Source organism: Neltuma alba, unplaced genomic scaffold (assembly GCF_004799145.2).
Source record: "Neltuma alba isolate B1F8T4 unplaced genomic scaffold, ASM479914v2 tig00003082_pilon, whole genome shotgun sequence".
Lineage (NCBI taxonomy): Eukaryota > Viridiplantae > Streptophyta > Magnoliopsida > Fabales > Fabaceae > Neltuma > Neltuma alba.
In genome coordinates, this window is record NW_021633133.1 from 620575 (window position 1) to 644473 (window position 23899).

General features: G+C 31.2%; 1 protein-coding gene and 1 pseudogene across 1 annotated transcript; one reads left to right on the forward strand and one right to left on the reverse strand.

Moving 5' to 3' along the window:
* Positions 1–9210: 9210 nt before the first annotated feature.
* On the forward strand, positions 9211–10533 carry LOC114740231 (uncharacterized). Its single transcript, XM_028928352.1, has 2 exons — positions 9211–9459; positions 10153–10533. Exons 1-2 carry the CDS (start codon positions 9331–9333, stop codon positions 10252–10254), a joined length of 231 nt encoding a protein of 76 aa, XP_028784185.1. The 5' UTR covers positions 9211–9330; the 3' UTR covers positions 10255–10533.
* Positions 10534–11117: 584 nt separating this feature from the next.
* LOC114740253 (ABC transporter G family member 9-like) lies at positions 11118–18065 on the reverse strand (annotated as a pseudogene).
* Between the last annotated feature and the right edge of the window lie 5834 nt (positions 18066–23899).

A 23899-nucleotide genomic window follows, 5' to 3' on the forward strand; every position in this document is an offset into this window, starting at 1 on the left:
AATTTCAAATAATCATCCACTTCTAAATTTAGGAGCTAGTTGGCACATTGGTTTCATTTCTAAGAGGGTGTTTGGATTTGTTTAAAAGTGTTTCCTAAAAGCACTTTTCTGCAAATCGAGACAAAATCATCTATATATTTACTTCATATACGTAAAATTACTTTTGAAATTATAGATTTGTTTCCATCTAAACACCCCCTAAATATAAGGCCTTTTTTTTAAATATAAACTAGATGTCAATGCTTACAACTCAATAAATTAAATAGACAACTTTCATTTCCTTCATCATTCTCTACCTCTTCGCTGTGAGGCGGTGATTGATCAAAGAAACACCAGTTGGCATCTAACCCATTGGCTAACCTATCAACAAGACTAATCTCCTTCTATTAGTATGATACATGGGACATAACTTGCCAGTCTCTCGGAATCAAGACTTTAATATACTTTATCTTTTATATTTATCATTTTTACCAAATTAACTTATCTAACTTATTATAAACTAACATATAATCTAATGTTACACATGTATGTTTTAGAAAGATCAGAATACATTTGTTAAAATTACTAATTTATTTAGCTTTCTTTAATCTACTCAAATTAATTAAATAGCTCTCATATAAAAAGGCTATTATTCTTTTAAATGAGGACTGCCCACAAATCTAGAACTTTCACAGTATTTATAGAAATACTTACAAAATTTTCATAGATAAAAATCTTATTCCAAAACCTACTACAAATAATAACTTCTTAAAATAATCAGAAATCTACTGTTTCTCAAAACAGTTTGGTTATTTTTAAATATCACACAAATGAGGCCCATAGCCGGCTCTGATGTCTTCATCATTGTTATTAGGAAAAATGACATTCAAAGATATTTTAAGAATGTTAGTCACCGTAAGAAATCTTGAAATTTTGAAATAAATAAAAATATCCTTGGCTGGAATTAAAATCTTGCTGAGTTAATTCTTATCCGCACTCATCTTTCACACTTTTAGTACACATCTTTCATATTTTCAGTATTTGATTTTTCAATTTTTTTCAAGTGTAATATTTTTTTCTACAGTTGAAAATGCCAAACATGAATTCTGAAAGTATGTAAGATGAACACTGAAGAGATGAAACGTGGTTGTTAAACTTAACTTGAAAAATTTTAATTCCATACAAAAACCATGCTGTCCTTTTCAATTAATATCGTCAGAGGTTCTTAATTAAACGTCATTTCTCATTGTTATTATTGTTATTATTCATTAATAATTTTTTTTTGAGAGTGTTATTTTCTTAAATTGGCATGAGTTTGTGTATTATCATTATCAACTCGATAAATCACTTCGATTTGCTCGATGACCATTTGATTTTATAAGCTTTTGTTAAATGTGAATCACAACTTCATAGATATTATGTCTATTTCTTCATATCAGATATTTATTTGTCTGATTGCTTGTCCAAGAGCAGCCATCACAGTAATTGAAAACGATATCAGATAAGAATGTGACTTAAATTATATTATATGAACCCATAATTAGTTAATAACCATAGTCCATATATAAGTAAAATTATATTAAGTTTGAATTTTACTCAAATAGAGAAAATAATGAACAAAAAGAAATTCTCCAGACTGAATCGTTGCATAATGGATCCATGTAGCTTGAAAACCATATGGGGAGTTTTTGTGCCATCCTTTGTCTGGTGAAAAGAACTCATACGCTTATCTTACTTGTGAAGAGTTCAACATACAACCTCATATTTAAGCAATACTTAATAAGGTGCTAAGTGTCATTTGAGGCGAACGGCTCCGGCTTGACATGTTATTTTGTATTACAAAAATCAATAGTAATATATAAATATGATTATGTAAATAAAGAAAATATTAGTGCAGCACGAGAGATAAGAATTGAGATTGTGAGAATGTGGAAAATAATTCAGTTCTAAATTTTCTTTTATATATATATGGCTATCTTGTATTTAGTAAATATATTTACACAAACCAATTGTAAGCATATTGTTTCAGTAGTTATAATCTCGTTCTTTCACTAAGATCAATACTTGTTGATTCGATTCTTAGCTTCCATAAAAGTAACGTCATTTTAATGTATTGGAAGTTACAAGTCATATGCACATGAATTTTTCTTAAACAGGAAATAACATTATTAATTAATTAATTAATTAGTAGATGGTTTAAAAAAATCCATATTCATATTATTCTTTAATTTCAACTTGAAAACAAACTTTACGTACCAGTTAAGTTTAAAAAAAAAAAAAGTTAAGTGCATTCAGATCCGCATTCATAGGTCAAAAATCAAATAAATCTTCAGATTAAAGGAAATATAGTCAAATTTTCATGATGACAAATAATAGAGAGAAGATAAGCATATAAATAGAACCAAACATATCATTGAAAAAACAAAAAAGAATCAAACATGTGTGAGCACATAAGACTCAGAATATTCGAATAAAAGCCCTCAAGATATAGTTAATTAAATTCAATATTTAATGTGGATGAAAAATTAATAAGAAGCGCTAGCTTGAAAAGTTTATAAATTCTGAAGATTCAATAACAAATTCGTAAAGTTAAAAAGAATAATTACAAGTAAGAAAATATAAAATTAATCAAAATTTTAAATTTTTTTTCATAACAAAATATGTCAACTTGACCTACAGACTTAGAACATGAAATCACTTTATTAATTCAATTTATTTTTTCAAAACCAAGTTTATTTGGTTCAAGTGGGTTCGATATTTGGTTTTCTCAAGAAAATTTTTGGATTAAAGTTGCTTAAACAGAGAGAAAATTATCGTACAAATTAAAATTCTTAATGGTTTTGGAAATTTGTTGTTGAAACTCATATATATAAAAGTACAAAAAATCAATCAAATTTAGTTAAAATGGATGAGACAACTAACATCATCTTTCTTCGTATGGTCTCTTATATATTCTTTTTTTTTAAAAAAAAAATTTAATCAAGGGTATCTCCTTTCAAAGTTTAGAGCACAAAGAGTTTCTATCTCTTCCAGTAAGTATGCGTCTCAGGATTCAAATTTATCTTCTTTTTGTTATGGAGGTGAAGCTACTTACTATTCCAATTAATAGCTTATTGGTGGCTCTTATACATCGTCTGAAAATATTGTTATTTGCTTTGCTTTTAATCATATTCCGTGCAATAAACATGGCAGCACCAGACAAAGAATTTTACATTTGAAGGAAAAAATTCACTTTTAATTCAAATAAGCAAATCATGCATCTCAATTTTTTGCCAGCTCAAGCAAAACCGATTTTATTCCCTTAAAAAATATGTACATGAAGCATAATTATTTTATTATTATTAAAATTACTTTTTTATTATTTTTTAAGAAACACAATGCGATAGTTTTCACTTTACGGATCAAGCTTATGACCAGAGCAAAATGTCTTAAGTTTCAATAACCAAAATCATTTTTTTTTTTGGGGGCCAAATAACAACCAAAAACATGAGAATACTGGTATTGAAGATTTTTTTTGGACTAGTGTTTACTTAATAATTGAATGGTGGCAGACAAAGAATATGTGGATAGGAAAATTTTGGAAAATTTTTTCAAATTCGATGTATCAATACCTATAATAAATAGTGCAGTGACCTTGATCTTCTTCCCATTTGATTGGGACCTAAAAACGACTTTCGTTTGAATATTCAGGTCTTATATTTTATAAGAATGGAAAAATCACTTTAGACAGCTACTTTTCATTGTTTGATACATAGTGATCTACAAATATAAAATACTCCTTCGGTCCTATTATCTTTCTTATATATAAATATATATATATATATATTTATTAATTTTTTTCTAAACTAATTTATCCAAGTTATTAAACTGATATATAGTCTAACATCATATAGAGATATTTTAGTGAAATCATGTCTCATTTATTAGGCTTAAGTAATTTATTTAGCTTTCCTAATTTACACAAATTAATTAAATAGCTCTTATATCAAGAACATGCGAGTATCTTTCTTACAAAATTAAGTGACTTTCTATGTTATTTCTTGTTTGGCCAAAAAATATTATCTCTTGAAGTATTTAAAACTAATGCTATATCATCGTCATATCATTATCATTACTGCTACCACGTCTACTACTATTATTGGTATTTTATCATTTACAATAAATATAGTACAAGCTAAACGTTCAATTAGTTTTATAGCTAACCAAAATTTTCTTTAACCCAAAATCAACTTAGAGTTAAGGAGCAGCAATATATTTATAAGATCGTAATGAGCAATGTACAATAACCGGTGCTTCTCGTAAAATGATTCTAAGGACAAGAATACCCTTGAACTTTTCCCCCCTGAAAACAACATCATCTACTCAATCAAAAATAGAAAATTAAATAAAAAAATTTATATCACTACAAAGCTGAGATATATTTAATCGAACGAATATTATATTCTTTTGTGAGAAAATATAAATAATAGAAATATCTATGATCAAATAATTGAGTTGACCTGGTACCCAAATAATTTACGATAACCAATGCTCCTTGCGGAATAATTCAAGGACAACAATACGCTTTAACTTTTTCCCTCCCTACAAAACAACATCGCTTATTCAATCAAAACTAGAAAAATTAAATTAAAATATTTTTCTTCCTGCAAAACTGAGATATTTTTTAATCAAACTAATATTATATTACCTCCGATCCTAATTATAAGAGCTAGTTGACTAATTTGAGGAGATTAAGAAAGTAAGTTGAGTTAGTTATTTGTCCTAAATAGGTGTTATCTTTCCTAAAATATCATTGTTAATCAAGTGTATTGGTTAAAACTACCATTGTTAGAAGGACTACTTTAGAAAAAAAATGTATAAATATTAGAGACAAAGTGAATTGGGATCTTATATTTAGGATCAAAATAAAAGTCAAACAAGATCTTATATTAAGAACGGGAGGTAGTATTCTTTTGTGAGAAAATATACATAATACAAATATCTATGATCAAGAGCTTAAAAGGAATTACCTCGAGTAAATTATTTTATTGTTGCAAATTTAAATATACACACTTTGTAAGCCATACTTGAATTGACGTGGTACCCAAATACTACTATATAAAAACTGTGTCACCCACTTTAATCAGGGCATGGTTCAGCTTCTTGTGTCATGCATGATTACATCTCTTACACAACAGTCCAACAAGACATTTGATTAATTATAATAATTATATGAAAAAACAACTTGCTAATTAACTAATTAACTAATAATGTCCCAACAAGGTAAAATGTCCATTGTGATTGGACGTTGATTAATTTAAGGGATCACATCATGGCTCATATGAGGCTGGGAAAATATCTTCATTAAATTAAGAAAGGTGCTGATGCAAAAAAAAATGATATAAATAATAGAAAGTTATCATATAATGGGGGCTATGATGTGATGTGAGGTATGGGAATGTGACATTTTGCCGTGATTGATTACATTCTTTGTTGAGTTGGACCAATAAAATGGGTTTATTTGATGGCAATCACCATTAGGAATAGAGTATTAGATTCATTATTATTGTAATAATTATTAGGTTTCTTCAATTGGGCAAGAAACGCCATCAGTCTATAGTGGAAGTTCCATTCATTAAAAGCCAAGTAATTAAAGGGGGTTTATAATGGGAAGTCACACTGACTTTCACTAACCAAAATGAGCACATAGTATATATGTGTCTGTATTATTGATAATTCTTTTAAAATTGATTTTTTTTCATTCACAAAATTTAAATCCTTGATCTTGTTTTGAAAGAATCGAGTTATTGGTTGTATATACTCTTTGTATGCAAAAATTGAGTTAGACTCTACAATTTTGTTCTTAAACTTCAAAAGTTTTCCTAATTCTGATTAGACATTAGAACATAACTCGTATAAGCTTTTTCATCTCCTAAAATGAAAAAAATTTCAATGGATTAAACCTTGGAAGATGATACTTAAATGTCTTTCTTTTCATCATGTATAAACTAGCTTGAGTATATCTGTTTGGATTAGTGGTAAGAAAAGTGATTTTACGTGATACAAAGTAAATATCTAAGAAGAGTTATATCTATTGGGCATGCTTATATATTTATGATATGAATATGTGAAATAATTTATGTTGTTTAATTAAGGATGTTTTCTTATTTTATTTATTAAAAGGAATCATAACTAGACATTTATTTTATTAAGCTATTTTGGATTAAATTCAATATGAGCTCTTGATTTTTTTTTTTTTTTCGTTGCGCCGTTCAAACTTTTAGGGGCAAGCTTCTTCAATTTGAGATTTCTGGAACAAATGGCCTTTCGTTTGAGATAGAGCCACTAAAAAAATTGCACAATGATTGCTTGATTTTATCTTCAACTGAACCGTTTATATATTCTCTGCAAAATAAATTAAAATCTATCACACCGCACACACAAACGCACAGGTCACTTTGACAGTATGCATAAAAATAGTATTATTAATTAGATCAACATAGGGAGAATACTACAGTAAGGAAAATGTGTGTGTGTGTGTGTGTTTTTTTTGAGGATTAATAGGAAAATATTTATTTTTAATTTTTTATTAAAAAATCAACTATATAAATTTAACATTCAACGTAATTAAAATTGTGGGGAAAAATACATTTAAAATTAATCAAATAACTAGGGGTCGCTCTTGGCATGAGAAAAATTATAAGAAGTAAAATTGTGTGGGGAGTAGGTGATTTATGTCCATTTTTAATCCAAAGATATCCTTTATAATAAAATCATTTGAAGATTAAATAATGGTGTAATGTACTTAACACTAAAAACCTTTTTTTTTTTTTTGCCAACAACACCAAAGACAGTCCTTATCTGAAAAATTAATTTCAACATATCAAGGAAGCAAGTTACCCACGAATTTCCTAAAAACCTTAATTTTCCAAACCTTAAGTGTGCTCAACAAGCCCAAACAAGCAAGATGGGTTTTATATCTTGCGCTTGGACCATCCGTTTCACTATTACCCATTCAAATTGAGGTCCTTTAAAATTCATAGCCCAAAAAAAGTAGTGTTGATACAGGAAAGTTCTTGGCTAATAAATAAGTTTATCTTGTATTAAAATTTAAAAAGGGATTTTTGAAGGCTTGCGAACTACTTCCTCCAGCCTTAAGCATGATAGTTAGTTGAGGGATTTATTTTAATCTAAATATAAGTTCAGTTCAGTTTATTCAATAAACATAATTATTTTCCCGGACAATCCTATTTATGACATATACTAAAGAGGGTTTAATTAGTGAGGATAGCTTAAATGAAAATGATTAAGAGAATATTTAAAGAAAATCAACATACATATATTTTATCACAAATGATTAGTCCCCGGTAAAAAAAAATGATTAGTTTAACTAATTACCTTAATACTTGTAAGTTAATTGCTTAATTCTTATATTTATGATTAGAGGGATTGAGAGAGTATTATATGGCTTGTGAAAGGATGTCTAGAAGTAAACCGGTTTCCCTTCTTGCTCTTTTTTTTTCCTTTTTTTTGCTTCCAAATTTCTCTTATTCCATTTTCCGTAGGTCCAAAATGTTTTGCCTCAACAAGGTGGAAATCTTTATTATTGTTTCTGTTCCTTATATATTTATATATAATGAAAATATATAATATCATCTATTGGATTTGGAGGTTGCCCTCTATGTGCGGTTAGTGTAAGAAAGGGAAGCTCTTCAACTCCAACAACTCTCATATGTACATTTTTTTTTTCATACGACTCTTATATGGATTAGTTTACCCTTTGTTTCATTCTTTTTAAATATTATGAATTTTTTTTTTTTAGCAGGACAGCTTTTCCAGCTTATTATCAGTGAAAAAAAGGAAAGTAGTCAAAAACATTCATATCGGCCCAAAAAAAAGGGCTAGCCTGGGCTTCTAGGCCTGAGCCATGCGGGGACAACAGGCTCATTTGAGTCAAGAAAGCATGGTTTAGGAGTCAAGCGTCAGACAGGATAATTTGACCGGTCGGACTTCTAGCTGAGCTCGGTGACGCCTGGTGCTTGCAAGGAGGGACTCCTTCCATTCCTTAAATAAGTTTCAAATAATTAATTAATTCATAAATAACAAAATAATTAGTTAAAATTAATTAAAAATAATAAGTAGGTAAAAAAATATATTTTTATTTCTAAACATATTCTTATAATAAATGAGAAAAATGATAAAAAAAAACGTGTGAGAAAATGTGACAAGAGAGAAATAATTAAAAAATATTAAAAAAAATACTCATTCGGTCCTTAATATAAGACCCATTTAGCTAATTATTAAGGAAGTTAGGTAAGTTAGTTAATTATAAGGAAAGTGACATATTTTTCCTAAAATACCATAATCATCTTTCTTAATATCCCCTCTCCCTCTTCTACTTGATTATAATTCAGGGAGTATCTATAGGGTTAATTTAGAAAAAATTGATAAATATGAGAAATGAGTCTTATATTTAGGATCAAAATCAACTCAAGAATTGAGTCCTATATTAAGTACCGGAGGAGTATTAAATATTGAAACAAACCCAAATTGAAATTTATAAAATGAGCTATGCTTTTTTTTTAAATTTAAAGTTTATAAATAGGATAGGAGGGAGTATTACTTTAGTAGGACCTACTCATGAGAAGTAATTTATAGTTAATTTAAGGTAGTACTCCTCCAGTTCTTAATATAGGACCCAATTCTTGAGTTGGTTTTGGTCCTAAATATAAGACCCATTTCTCATATTTATCAATTTTCTCTAAATTACCCCTATAGATACTCCCTCAATCATAATTAAGTAAAAGAGAGAGAGGGGGTATTAAGAAAGATGATTATGGTGTTTTAGGAAAAATGTGTCAATTTTCTTATAATTAACTAACTTACCTAACTTCCTTAATTTAATCAAATTAGTTAAATGGGTCTTATATTAAGGATCGGAGGAGTATTATCTTTTTTCCCCTTGGTTTCAAGCATTAATTTTTAAATTAGATTAGCGTCTGTTTGCGGGTGAATTCCAAATTGCGTTTTGCATGCCTTTAGTTTTTTACCCGTTAAACTAAAGGCATACAAGCACACGCTAATCTAATTTACATATATGTGCCCTCGACTGCGACCCAATTAAATATCATCCCCAAGACAGTTTTGGGCCATGTTAACATGGCCTGGCCCAATTTGTTTCGCAGACGTGGCACCCCCGTGCTCTGCTTCGTGTCTCTGGTGGCCTCAGCTCCGTGATCCTCTCTCTCTGGTTTTGTCGGTCAATCGATTTGCAGATTGCGGAGGGTTTTAGGTTTGAGTCTTACGCCCTTTTTCTTCTTCACTGGTGATTTCTGACGGAATTGGATTTTCCGATTTTTCAAAGAATTTAAGATGTCTTCACTTGGCACATCAAAGGGAATCCTGGAGATTGCTAAGTTTGGTATCTACGTGTCGGTTCCCATCGTTCTTATGTACGCTTTTGCCAATAATTCGAAGAACCTCCAGAGATTCATGGGCAATGTAATTTTCTTCTATCAGTCCTTTGAAAAAAAATGTCAATTTTATATGTAGCTTATGAATTTTCACTGTTTATGTTTCTCTTCATAGGCATTTTTTTTTTTGAAAGATTAAGTACTTTTCCTCGCCGTTTATAGCACAAAGCCCCTCATTCAGCTGATCCTCTTATATAGTAATTATTAAAACTGATCCCCCCGGGCGGGCGGTAATGTGGTCTGCTTTGAATTCAAACTGATTCTCTTAATTCTCATCGTAATCAAGACCCTCTTGGATGGGGCAAACTTTTAAGAACATAATTGTATCTCTGGGATGTTCTGTGGACTTGACCTCAAAAATAGATCAAAATGTTCCATTGGGCATTTTATTCATATTCAAACAGTAGAGGCTTGACTAGCTGATACTTACTTTCTTTCCACTAGAGACTCTTCTGTACGCTCAGTTTACTTGAGATATCTTAGACAAAGCTTTTTCTGAACTGACCTAATCAATATGTGAAATATGAGTCTGATTGAGAATTTGACATTTATGCCTGTTAATGAATATCTTGGCCTGCTTGCTTTTTTTGAGGAACATGGACATGAGTATTGTCACTTTGCATGGTGTAGAAGATTCTCATTGATGGCTTTGAATTCCTATTGAGGATGGCTGGGGTTCTTTCGATAGTTTTGTTTACGGTTGCTTCTTTTGATGTTACAGCGGTCTTATATCGAATATCCGCCGGAGGCACCTAGGCCTCCGTCACCTGAGGAGCTCAGGGAGATGGCACGGGAGCTGGCTCGGAAATCAAACAATCGGTGATGCTCTCTTTGACTGGAGTTGCTGCAGTGGTTACGCACTCGTACTTCTGTTTATACTGTTTCGTATGCTATGTACAATGACATGATGATCGATGATAAATCTAAATAAGATGGAATGTATTTGGAAAATGAGTTCTGTTAGGACATATTTGGTACCAGAAACAGGGAAGAAAAGTAGAGGGATAGAGGGGAAAGATGTTACAATATTGTTATTATTATAACAATGGCCTTATATTATTAATCTTTCAAAGGCGTATATAAGGGTTACTTTTTAAATTCATTTTATTCACTCTTTAGAAATATTGCAATTTACTGTGGGAAGTCGAGTATGTGATAATGTGAGCACTTGCTCTTTCTTTGCCCTTGGGATGCGATCAGTTCATGTCGAGGTTTGGAAGAATAGGTGCATTGACATGCTGATAAAGAATACCCGGATTGATGATTTTGGTACATTGACATGCTGATAAAGAATACCCGGATTGATGATTTTGGTACAAGTCTTGTGTGGTTTGGCAGTGTTGTTATGTTTGTTATATTAGCACTATTGCTTCTACTGTTGCAACAAATGTTCAGGAACTCTGGTATGTTAGTGTTTTGAACAGCAGTGGTCCAATAGAGAACCAGAATTGTGACAATCATGATCTATATATTTAGTTGCCATTCAATTAGAGGGAACATGAGCAACCAAGAATTAGAAGTCAGGTTTGTTCACAATGAAGACGTGACGCTAATTTATAACCCAATAGTACTGCTTGCTTTCAGAACCAGAACAAGTTACAGGGATCATCACCAACTAGTGATACTCCAAGCCTGTAGTTATAAATAGCAGAGAAGAGCATATCAGATGGTAAGAGTCTGTTTGTACTACACCAATCTCTTTGCCACTCCAATCCTCATTAGCGAAAAATAAGCTATGAGCCTATAACCTACGAGCATTATCACTAGAGCCAAAGCAGCCACCAGGTGGCCTTTCAAATCCAGCCCTATTTCCTCCTATGGAGGAAACTCTGCGACTGAAAACAGTCCTTGAGAACAAGGGTACTTGAGCAACTGGTATGTATAGTAGCTGATGGATAGGTATTTGATCCAATCAATGAACTTTGGGACATATCGAACATAATACCCGCCAGCTAGCATGTAACCTATCATGATCACAAATCCAAGTGAAGTTGCTGAGTCTTGATCCATCAAAACTGCACCGAGGGCAAAGCTGAGGCCTTGTGAGGCCAAGGAATCTAGTAACAGGCTGCACAATGTGCAGAAGAAGTTCAATGCGTTAGTTTTGAGGCCTGCCATCCAATAAGCTATGGTGAGAAAAATAGTGGGAAGGACAAGTTCCATGGGTAGATCCGCTACAATCATTGACATGAAATATGAGGAAAGCCTGTACGTTCCAGAGGATCTTTCTTTCTCAAGCATGGCCTTCTCTTGTGGGAATGTAAAGATGCCTCTGTACATTGGGTAGAATCCCCAGAAGCCTGCTATGAAGAATAGGAGTCCAATCTGCAGGAACATCAGATAAGAACAACTAGATTTTATAGTTACTGGAAGCCATATTAGTCATGGCTTAAACTAACACACCAATATATTTGATGTGGTGTTTTAAAAGGTTACTTTGTGTTTAATTCTTGAAGCTTCTTTAATACCTGATCCAGCAGATGCGAAGTGTCGGATTTATACCAGAGTAGTCCTGAAATAAGGGCGAGCATAGCAACCTCAGCAATCTTAAGGCCTGCGAATGAATCATGTTCTCTCTCCTTTACTCCTCTTTTAAGCAGCACACTGAATTGTTGAAACCAAGTTGTAGATCATTTCTCAAACTCTCTGTCCTGAAAACTAGCTTCTTCATTCTTGATATTGTCATCATTAATCCGATGAACCATTTCCTTCACTTGTGCTTAAAGGTTGAGCTTGTATGCTGACATCAGGGTCTGCTCAAGGGAGGCATGATCTTCATCAGTTTCGTTAGTGTAAATACCTGCGAAACTCTCGAAAGCTTCATGCAAGCTCAATTTCGTTCTCAATTAGAACTACAAGTGACTAGTGAATGAGAAAACATACCGTTTGCCAGATCCAAGAGAAAATCAGATGGATTCATGGCTACAGTTGGGGTATATCCAAGACTTTGAGAAGTAGTCTATAATATCATATCCCTTTCCAAGAACAAGGATGGCCTTCTGATAACAAAAGAACCTTACAGAACATACAATACAACCTGCTTGAAGGTTGATGTATGGTCATAACCACAGTACAAGGCATGTTCTGAGCCAGTTTTGACAAGGTGGACACAATCCTCTGAGCAGTGGTTGAGTCAAGTCCAGATGTAGGCTAATCCCAAAGCAGGAGGTTGGGGTTTATCAATATCTCTTGTCCAATGCTAACCCTCTTCCTCTCTTCCCCTGAAACCCCTCTTACACATGACCCACCTACGATGCTATCCTTACATTTGGTAAAATCGAGCTCTGATATCACTTGTTCTGCACGTAGGACTTTGTCTTCCCTTCTGATTTTTTGCTCCTGTTGAATAATCCACCTCTCGTTGTCTTGATTTTGCACACCAAATCCTCAAACTATATATAGTCACAGCCATTTATTTATGACAGGTTTTCTATAAAAAGGACTTTGTATTGTATTTTGTGTGAAAGAAAGAAAAATATAAAATGAAGGCATCTTATAATAAGGAATGAAGTAGTATGCCACCTAATCATGCAACATGCATTATCTTTTACAGGTAGACAGCAGAGATAAAACCATTGGGCAACATAATGGTGATTTTAGATGATTTAATGACTACTATTAAAAGGACAATTTCTAAACATTGGAATAAAATTGATTAATTGAAACCCAAAACTTCGATTGTCAATTTCAAAACCTCCTCCTTAGCGTTTTAGTAGCTAAAATTTACATTTTAGTATACACTACCTTCTTAATCTTGAGCAAAACGGCTCTTCTTTGAACACTTTCACACACTAAATCTCCACATTAAAATTTTAGAAGTTCTCAAAGTAGAAATGTTATACCATCACACCTCTTCAAAGCATTGTCTTCAAAGAGTAAGGCTTTTGTTTTTCCTAGGGCCATGCATCACAGAGCAGTATCAAACATTCATAGATAGCATATCAAACATTACAAAGGTGTTCACTGGAATCAATGGAAGTTGAGTCTTGCGGAAGGGGTTAGTCCTCCTCAATGTGATGAACTAAGGTTTGAATCTCGGCCAGAAAAAGTACTCATATTTAGTGTCTAATAGTGATTCGAACAGAATTGCCTTCAAGATGAGTATACATGTGCCTACCAAAAAAGAGTGTTAATTGAAAAAAAATTGCAAAAATAAAATATACTCCAGCCATTTCTAAATATAATATACAATTTTTTTGAGTTTATATACCTTTTTATGATACATAATTCAGAATTTTACAATATTTTTTAAAAAATATTTTCAAAAATACCTCTTTGTAATAATTTCCCTTGACTTTTGATGAATGATTTTACTATTATAATTTATAAAAGAGAAGAAAATAAAAAGTTATTTATTCACAGTCAAGCTTCTGGATCTGTGTGATCTTTACAACTATCTATTATTATTAGCGTCAGTTTCACCTAAGGGAGTGAATTGGGTGAAGTATAAAAATTTGACATAATAAAATAGTGAAGCAAATAAAACAGAGGAGATTAAGTTAGGAAGATTTCACCCAATAGCGAAGACGTGGAGTTTATGCTAGTTCGGTCTCAACCACTTGACCTACGTCCAGTCCTTAGAACACAGTCCTTAGAACACCTCTAAGATTTATACTATGTTTCCAAGATTAAACAGACTCTTGGTGCTTCAGTATAGTAATTGATTTTTTCAATCACTCCTTTTTACTACCCGTAAGGCTACAATTCTCTCAAGAGTCCACACTATTGAGTTACTCTCAGAGAATGAGTAAGATAAAGTGTATACAGCTCTCTTGCAGTGTATATGAATGTTAAACATTGAAGCTCGGTAAAACAGAGTATTGAATGCAACAGTAAATTTTTTAACAGACGGTAGCTCGCGTATTCAATACTTCATTCAATGCCCTTCAATAGTTGGAGATATTTGATTATCTGTTAGACTGAAGAGCTTACAGCCATTGGAAGATCATTTACATGTGTTTAGTAGTTACAACAGTTGTTCGCCATTAATGCTTCTGACATGATAGGTTACAGATTACTAAATAAGCGTTGAGCTTCGTAGTATGTAAAAACCTTTGAAACAAGTAATTCTTCTTTTTGAAGGAAATTTGTGAAGATAACAGAATAAGTGATGATTATTGACATTGATACAATAGATTGGAAAGCAGAGAATCAATCATTAATACTTCAAATGTAATATGAACTTACTTGATCGATCTCTTGATCGATAAACAGTTGGCCAATCAAGTTATCAATTAAATACCAGGAATAAGACTGAGGCAGATATGTAGGTTTATCGAATACATCATGGATAAACAAATGATTGAACATATGATCGATAATGACAAGACATGAATACAGTGAGCTCTAAATAGATTATGCAAGAATAAAATTTTTAAGTTATGTTTGCCTTCGAGTCCTTTCAATAGAGATTTAAGTCTAAAAAGAAAGGCTAAGAAAAGCTTGAAGACAAAGAGATAGAAGATTTTGAAGATCATCGTGACTAGTTGTTATTAAATGAATTAGTTCAATGATCAAACAACTGATCGAAAACTGTTTGATCGATCATGTTATCAATAAAGCTAAGTATGAGAGAAATATATTTTCACAGTACGTTGATTGAATACTTTATCGATAAATATATGATAGGAAAAATGATTGAAAAAAGGTTGTGAACAAATTTTCACAGTGAAGTCACAAAATGGATGATGATCGATTAAATGATCGATTAATGATTGATCGATTAAGTGATCGATAAATGTTTGTTGAAAATTATTTTCAGAAAAAAATCAAGGAAAGACTTTGATTGATCATGTGATATGGAAGAAGATGCAAAGGTCAAAATGATTAATCATTTTATCGATAAATGAATGATCGAATAGGTGATATGAAAATAGCTCATAACAGATATATGCAATGAAGATTTTGATGATCGATCATCTGATCGATAAAGGATTGATCGATCAATTGATCGATTAAAGGTCTTGACATAATACTTAGACAGAACACATTATCAATTAACTAGAAGTAAGTTATTATGCATTGTTGGAACAAGTTATCGATAAAAGTATGATCAATTAAGTGATTGATAAATGACGAAGTGTTCAGAGTAAAAAGCAAATGGAAAGACTTTACCATTTATTTGAGTTTTCATCGATAACAGCTTTATCGATCAGGTGATTGATAAATGCTTCCAAATACTTTACCAAGATTTGTGCCTTTTTTGTGATAGTTAATTGAACACTAGATTATCAATCAATTGATCGATAATTTTCTGTAAGCTTTTACATTAAACAATGTTATCAATAATCGATCAACTCATAAATTTTGATTTATCTAACATGTTATCGATCGAACTTAGTGCTAAGTTACTAAAATATTGAAGCATTTTATCTGATATATGATCGATTAACCTTTGATCAATCAGGTAATCGATCAATTTACTGAATCCAGAAAACACTTAACTTGTTATCATCAAAACCTTAAATCTAATAATTATAACCAAGGATGAAAGAAGTTTGAGTGAGGAACCAAAAAAAGGGAAAAAAGAAAATAATACTCCTCCAACCATAAATAAGGCAATTCTAATTAATTCACACACTGTAAAAATTTAGTTTTATCTTCATTTTTTGGAAAAAGAAAGTGACAGCAGTTTACAATTTAGCTCTTATTAACTATGTTATATTAACAGTGGAGTTCTCAAATACATTATGTAATTCACATTCAACCAGACCGGAGTAGAGTTAAAAAATACACACACACACACACATCACAAAACAACTAGTATTCTGAATCAGAAAAATATCTAGAAGCTATTCAGAGAAAATACTCAAAGGTAATAAATAAATCATGTACAATCACATTATTTTATATAGCTCTTTTCCAGTTTTCCCATAAATTTACAGTATTTTAAGTCAAAACATTTATTGCCTGACCCCTTCCGTAAAATGCTTTAGCCAGCAAATAGAAACTGAGTCCTTGTTATTAGGGGGGAAAAAGAACAAAGAAAGTGACTCCAATCTTGATGGAACGGATTAAATTTTTTTTAAATTTTATTAACTCTATCTCAAAAATTAATACTTGTCCTGTTCTAAATATAAAACCATTTTATAGTATAAATTATACTATAAATTAGGTTTTATATTTAGGACCGGAAGAATAATTTTTTAAACTTTATCTATTTGATACATATGCTTCTTAAGAAAATAATAATTCTCACAGTAATAAATAAAAGATAAAATGGTATATTCATATAAAAAATTTAATGATGTGATTTTTTTCTCAATTCTTCACTGAACATAGAAAAAACTCCTGCTAAGTTATAAATAGGACTGGATGAATATTTTTAATTTAGGGCATGTGTGTGGTACCAGGATCAGTGAAGAACAGGAGAGGGATAGAAAGGGATAAAGAACCGTGTTTGGGAAAAAAACGGAGGGATTTAAACTAATCGTAATAGCAATGCAGCAAAAGAGGCAAAGAACCAATTTTCATGGGAGCGAGCTTTCTAATCTAATTTGTTATAGGGTTCTTTGATCTCATAATTATTCTTAAATATTTACATTTATTCAACAAATTATTATCATAATTATTCTTAATTATTTGTATTTAAACATATTTCTCAAATAATTATATAGTCATCATAATTAAACATTAATAAATATACATATTAATTTTCATTTTCATCCGGAAGCTATCTAGTTTGAGTTTGATCTATGAAGCTCTAAAATCTAGCTGGATTCATTTACTGCTAAAATATCATTCTATTTCTTATTATAAGTCACTTGTATCCCAAGCCCGCAAATCAAGAAATACATTAAATTAACCATTTTTTTTTTCATATTTACCCTTATTAAAAGTTGTGTGAGAGGGAGAGAGAAAGGGAGGGGATGGATTGTATAGGAAATGAAAAGTTGAGAGGGAGATGGAGAAAGAGATTAATTAATTTTTTATTAAATTAATAGGGGTAAAATAAAAAAAGATCATTAATTATACTACAAGTAACTTGTATTTTGAAACAAACTTTTAAGATACAAGTAACCTATAATAAGAAATAGAGTGGTAATAAATAAGATGTTCAATTTGCACTTTGGTTGCAGTTCTTTCTGCCGCCAAGATACTTTTTCAAAAAAGAAAACTAACATTCATAAGTATTTGTGTAAGCATTTTTTGAGTATGGAGACATGCTTTAATCTTGTTGAGCCCCCAATTCAAATCATCTAAACTTTTCTTGTATAAAACAAAGTAAACTCTTTATTTTAACTAAATGGCCACTCAATTCAAGTTAGACATTAGTTATACCACTCTGATAGTTATTATTTGTCATTTATATGAATTTCTCATGTATCAAGGAAAGTATTAAATAGATAAAATCTTGGAAAAATGACAACAAAATACCACCTGAATTCCAAAAAGACAAATAAGGGACCTGAATAAGCAAAATGACAAATAGGGCACTGGGTACCAATTTGGAATATAGATTTTCGACCAAAAGACCGAATTGCCCTGATTGTCTCTGAACATTGAGCAGTGTATTCATGCGATAGAGAAAGGGAGAAACTGATTTCCTTCTACGAAACTAAATCCAAGTTCCTGCAGTTCCCAAAAAGGATTCTTCGAAATCACGTTGCCGCCGTCGTAGGAGTAGATTGCCATTGCTGAATTTGGTTACCATCGCCGAAATACATTGCCATGTCTGAAATAACTTGTACCCCCTGAAATTGTCGCCGTCAAAGAGGTCGCTGAAGTATTTGAATTATTCATGAGTGAGTAGAAGTTGATGGCGGATTTGGATTATTCATTTTTGTGGCTGTTTCATGGTGAAATAGGAACAGGATTATTGCATTTGAGGGTTCATATTCAGTATTTGGTGAATGATGAAGCAGAAATCAGAAAATAGTGGCAAGCAATTACGTAATGTAATTGCTGTCATATGTTTGCTGGTTTTTGGTAAATCCCATTACGTGAATGGTAAATTTTAATATACATGTAGTTAATTATGAAAGTTAATAGTTCAATGTTTATTGTGATTTACTTCAGGTGCACGTTCACTGAATGATTTATTTATGCTTACAAGTTGCTCTTCCGGTGAAAACAGGTTTACAAAACTTATTAAAGAAGTGGTCACTTTCACTATAAAAGTTGTAAATCCCATTATGTGTTTTGTAAAATTCAGTGTGAAATTTTATTGGTGGTGAAAAGTAAGTTACTCATCCCTGAAAATATGTTGCAAAATCTATTAACAAAGCAGTCACTTTTATCACAAAAGTTGTAAATCCCAGCATATGTTTTGTAAAATTCAACGTGAAATTTTATTGGTTTTTAGAAACAAGTTACCTATCCCCTGAAAACAGGTTACAAAAGCCATTTAAGAAGTGGTTATTTTCACTATAAAAGTTGTAAATCTCACTGTGTGTTTTGTAAAATTCAGTGTGAAATTTTATTAGTTTTTAGAAACAAGTTGCTCATCCCCTGAAAAGGTTGCAAAACCCATTTAAGAAGTGGTCATTTTCACTAAAAAGTTGTAAATCTCACTACATGTTTTGTAAAATTCAGCATGGAATTTTATTGGTTTTTATAAACAAGTTGCCAATCCCTTGAAAACATGTTGCAAAACCTATTGAAGAAGTGATCATTTTTACTATGAAAGTTGTAAATCTCACTATGTGTTTTGTCAAATTTAGCGTGAAATTTTATTAGTTTTTAGAAACAAGTTGCCCATCTTCTGAAAACAAGTTGCAAAATCCATTTAATAAGTGGTCATTTTCACTACGAAAGTTGTAAATCCCACTATATGTTTTGTCAAATTTAGCGTGGAATTTTATTAGTTTTTACAAACAAGTTATTTATCTCCTGAAAACAGGTTACAAAACCCATTAACAAAGTGGTCACTTTCATTACGAAAGTTATAAATCACAATATGTGTTTTGTAAAATTCAGGACAAATAGTTTAATAATACTAGAAAACCAAACAGCTTCACAACATTTTTTGAAAATGGTTTTATGCGAAGAACAGAGACAAAACCAAAAAAAGGAATGCTAGGCAATAACATTTTAACTTGTGGGGAGCCATCGAAAATTCAGGACAAATAGTTTAACTACATGTATAGTAAAATTTACCATTCACGTAATGGGATTTACCAAAAACCAGCAGGCATATGACAGCAGTTACGTTACATAATTGCTTGCCATTGTTTTCTGATTTCTCCTTCATCATTCACCGAATACTAAATATAAACCCTCAAATGTAATAATCTTGTTCCTATTTCACCACGAAGCAGCCACAAAAATGAATAATCCAAATCCCTCTATCAACTTCTTTTCCACAGGTTCACTCCCTCTCTCACTACAAATCCTCTTTCCCACAACCAAAACCCACCAAATCAACAATCTCTACAGAATGGTGATGCGGAGGCGAAGATAATAGCATTTCCAACATTCTTCTTTCCTTTTTCCCATATTTCATCAGCGTCGGTCTTCCTCTCTCCTTTCTCTCACTTTCAGACAGGGCATTTTGGTCTTTTGGCCAAAAATCTGAATTCCAGATTGGTACCCAGTCCCCTATATGTCATTTTGCATATTCAGGTGTCTTATTTGTCTTTTTGAAATTTAGGTGGTATTTTGTTGTCATTTTCCCAAAAATCTTTCACTTGTGTCCTTATTAAAGAGAGCATTAAATATTACTCTTCCAATTCTTAATATAAAACGCATTTAACTAATTTGATTAGATTAAGGAAGTTAGGTAAGTTAGTTAATTATAAAAAATGTGACATTTTTTTTTTCTAAAATACCTTAATCATCTTTCTTAATATCCCCTTCCTCTTCTACTTGATTATGGTTGAGGGAGTATTCATAGGGATAATTCAGAAAAAATTGATAAATATGAGAAATGAGTCTTATATTTAGGATAAAAATCAACTCAATAATTAGGTCCTATATTACAAATAGGAGGAGTAGTATATTTTCTCTCACTCATTTTCTCTATCTTCACCTTTACTATAATTAATAAGGGTATAATTAAAAATGAAATATTAAAAAGAGTACACAAATAAAAAAGATTAGAATTCTTTAATACAAATGATAAATAATAAGAACCATGCAAGGAATTGTTTTGTAGGTTAAAGCAACAGGAGATGAGGGATTGTGAATGGAATGGTGGAGATGCTCTAAGGCAATGCATCTAACGCTGGTAATGCAGCTGCGGATTCTTCAGCAGCGCTTACAATGAAGGGAATGGTATCTCATGGATGGCCTTCAAGGCCACCGTCTCCTCTGAACTCCATCCTACGTACGGATCTAGTTATGTTGTTTTCTGACTCTTGGATTAGATCTGGAATTGGCTGGTTTGTGGTGGCTACTTGTTTTGATTTGTCTTTGGCCCTGAAGGGTGTTTGGACGAAATTATGATTTTAAAAGTAATTTTACAGTATACAAAATAAATAGAAAAAATTGCAATTAAAGACTTTGAAATTTGAAAAATACAGATAGGGATCCATAATAATTTCAATATGGCTTTTGACAATAATAATATGTCATGAAGTTGTCAAAACCCATAGTATTGTCAAAAGTCATAGTGAAATTATCACGAGTCTTTATCTGTGTTTTTCAAATTCTAAGATTTTTTTAATGATTTTTCCAAATAAATATGAAAGAAAAATTTTATTTCGACTGAAAATATTTTTAAAAGTATCTGTGGGAGAAACGCTTCTTAATTTTGTTTTTTGGTGCTGTTGTTTTTGTCTTGTTATCGGTTATTTTCTTAGGTGTTGTAATGTGTTACTTTTTGGAATCAATAAAATTGCATTGTTCAGTTGGGGAAAAAAGAAGAAGCAAAGAACCAGAGGTGTAATCATCAATCAAATCCGCCATCAAGTATTGAGAAAGACAAATTTGTCCAGCTCTCATTTTCCTTCCAATGATGTTATTTTCATATTTTCTGTACTTTTATTTTTCTTAAAAAAAATCGTAGTCCTAAACAAAGACATGTTTAGAGAAAAAATAACTTTCAACATAATTACCCCAAGGATTATTGGTCAGGTCAAGTCAAGTGGTATTACATTTCATACTTCCATTCAATCCAAGGAATTATTTTCATTTTCATCTGGAAGCTATCTAGTTTGAGTTTGATCTATGAAGCTCTAAATCTAGCTAGATTCATTTATTGCTAAAATACTATTATGTTTCTTATTACAAGTCACTTGTATCCTAAACCCGCAAGTCAAGAAATACCTTAAATTAACCAGTTTTTTTTCCATATTTACCCTTATTTAAAAGTTACGAGAGGAGGGGAGGGGATGGATTGCACAAGAAATGAAAAGTTGAGAAGAGACGGAGAGAGATTAATTAATTTTTTATTAAATTAATAGGGGTAAAATTGGAAAAAGATCATTAATTATACTATAAGTGACTTGTATTTTGAAACAAACTTTTGGAGTACAAATGACTTATAATAAAAAACAGAATGATAATAAATAAGATGTTCAATTTGCACTTTGGGTGCATTTCTTTCTGCCGCCAAGATATTTTTTCAAAAAAGAAAACTGACATTCATAAGTATTTGTGTAAGCATTTTTTGAGTATGGAGACATGCTTTAATCTTGTTGAGCCCCCAATTCAAATCATCTAAACTTTTCTTGTATAAAACAAAGTAAACTCTTTATTTTAACTAAATGGCCACTCAATTCAAGTTAGACATTAGTCACAAACTTATACCACTCTGATACTTATTATTTGTCATTTATATGAATTTCTCACGTATCAAGGAAAGTATTAAATAGATAAAATCTTTCACTTTTGCCCTTATTTAAGAGAGCATTAAATATTACTCTTCCAGTCCTTAATATAAGATCCATTTAACTAATTTGATTAGATTAAGGAAGTTAGGTAAGTTAGTTAATTAGAAAAAATGTGACATGTTTTTTCTAAAATATCATAATCATCTTTCTTAATACCTCATTCATCTTTTACTTGATTATAGTTGAGAGAGTATTCATAGGGATAATTTAGAGAAAACTGATAAATATGAGAAATGAGTCTTATATTTAGGATCAAAACCAACTCAATAATTGGGTCCTATATTAAGGACCGGAGGAGTAGTATATTTTCTCTCACTCATTTTCTCTATCTTCACCTTTACTATAATTAATAAGTGTATAATTGAAAATGAAATATTAAAAAGCGTACAAAAATAAAAAAGATTAGAATTCTTTAATACAAATGATAAATAATAAGAACCATGTAAGGAATTGTTTTGTAGGTTAAAGCAACAGGAGATGAAAGATTGTGAATGGAATGGCGGAGATGCTCTAAGGCAATGCATCAAACGCTGGTAATGCAGCTGCGGATTCTTCAGCAGCGCTTACAATGAAGGGAATGGTATCTCATGGATGGCCTTCAAGGCCACCGTCTCCTCTTAACTCTATCCTACGTACGGATCTAGTTATGTTGTTTTCTGACTCTTGGATTAGATCTGGAATTGGCTGGTTTGTGGTGGCTACTTGTTTTGATTTGTCTTTGGCCCTGAAGGGTGTTTGGATGGAATTATGATTTTAAAAATAATTTTACAGTATACAAAATAAATAGAGAAAATTATAATTAAAGACTTTGAAATTTGAAAAACGTAGATAGGGGTTCATGACAATTTTAATATGGCTTTTGATAATAATAATATGTCATAAAGTTGTCAAAACCCATAGTATTGTCAAAAGCTATAGTGAAATTGTCACGAGTCTTTATTTGTGTTTTTCAAATTCTAGGATTTTTTTTTGTGATTTCTTCAAAATAAATATGTAAGAAAAATTTTATTTCGACTGAAAATATTTTTAAAAATATCTCTGGGAGAAACGCTTCTTAATTTTGTTTCTCGGTGCTGTTGTTTTTGTCTTGTTATCGGTTATTTTCTTAGGTTTTGTAATGTGTTACTTTCTGGAATCAATAAAATTGCATTATTCAGTTTGGGAAAAAAAAAAAAAAGACCAGAGTTGTAATCATCAATCAAATCCGCCATCAAGTATTGAGAAAGACAAATTTGTCCAGCTCTCATTTTCCTTCCAATGATGTTATTTTCATATTTTCTGTACTTTTATTTTTCTTAAAAAAAATCGTAGTCCTAAACAAAGACTTGTTTAGAGAAAAAATAACTTTCAACATAATTACCCCAAGGATTATTGGTCAGGTCAAGTCAAGGAGTATTACATTTCATACTTCCATTCAATCCAAGGAATTATTTTCAAGTCAAAAAATGTAATAAATTCTCTTAACAAAATAATGCATAATTAAATTAAGAGATTCATTTTTCTGAAACAAATTATTCCGTGCTTTATTATGTTTTACCCAAGTGTAAATGATAGTTTTAGAAAATGCAGAGTAATTTACCCAAAAAAATGCAGAGTGAATTCTGGTCACACAATACATATTAAATTATTTGTGCTCTTACTATCAAAAAAAAAATTATTTGTGCTCTTATTTTGTCATTTTTTTAAGTCCCATAT

Bases quoted from the DNA above. Each gene is read 5' to 3' on its own strand.
- LOC114740231 (XM_028928352.1), top strand. From the start codon at position 9,331: ATGTCTTCACTTGGCACATCAAAGGGAATCCTGGAGATTGCTAAGTTT. The intron at 9,460-10,152 runs GTAATTTTCTTC...TTGATGTTACAG, and splicing joins TCCAGAGATTCATGGGCAAT to CGGTCTTATATCGAATATCC.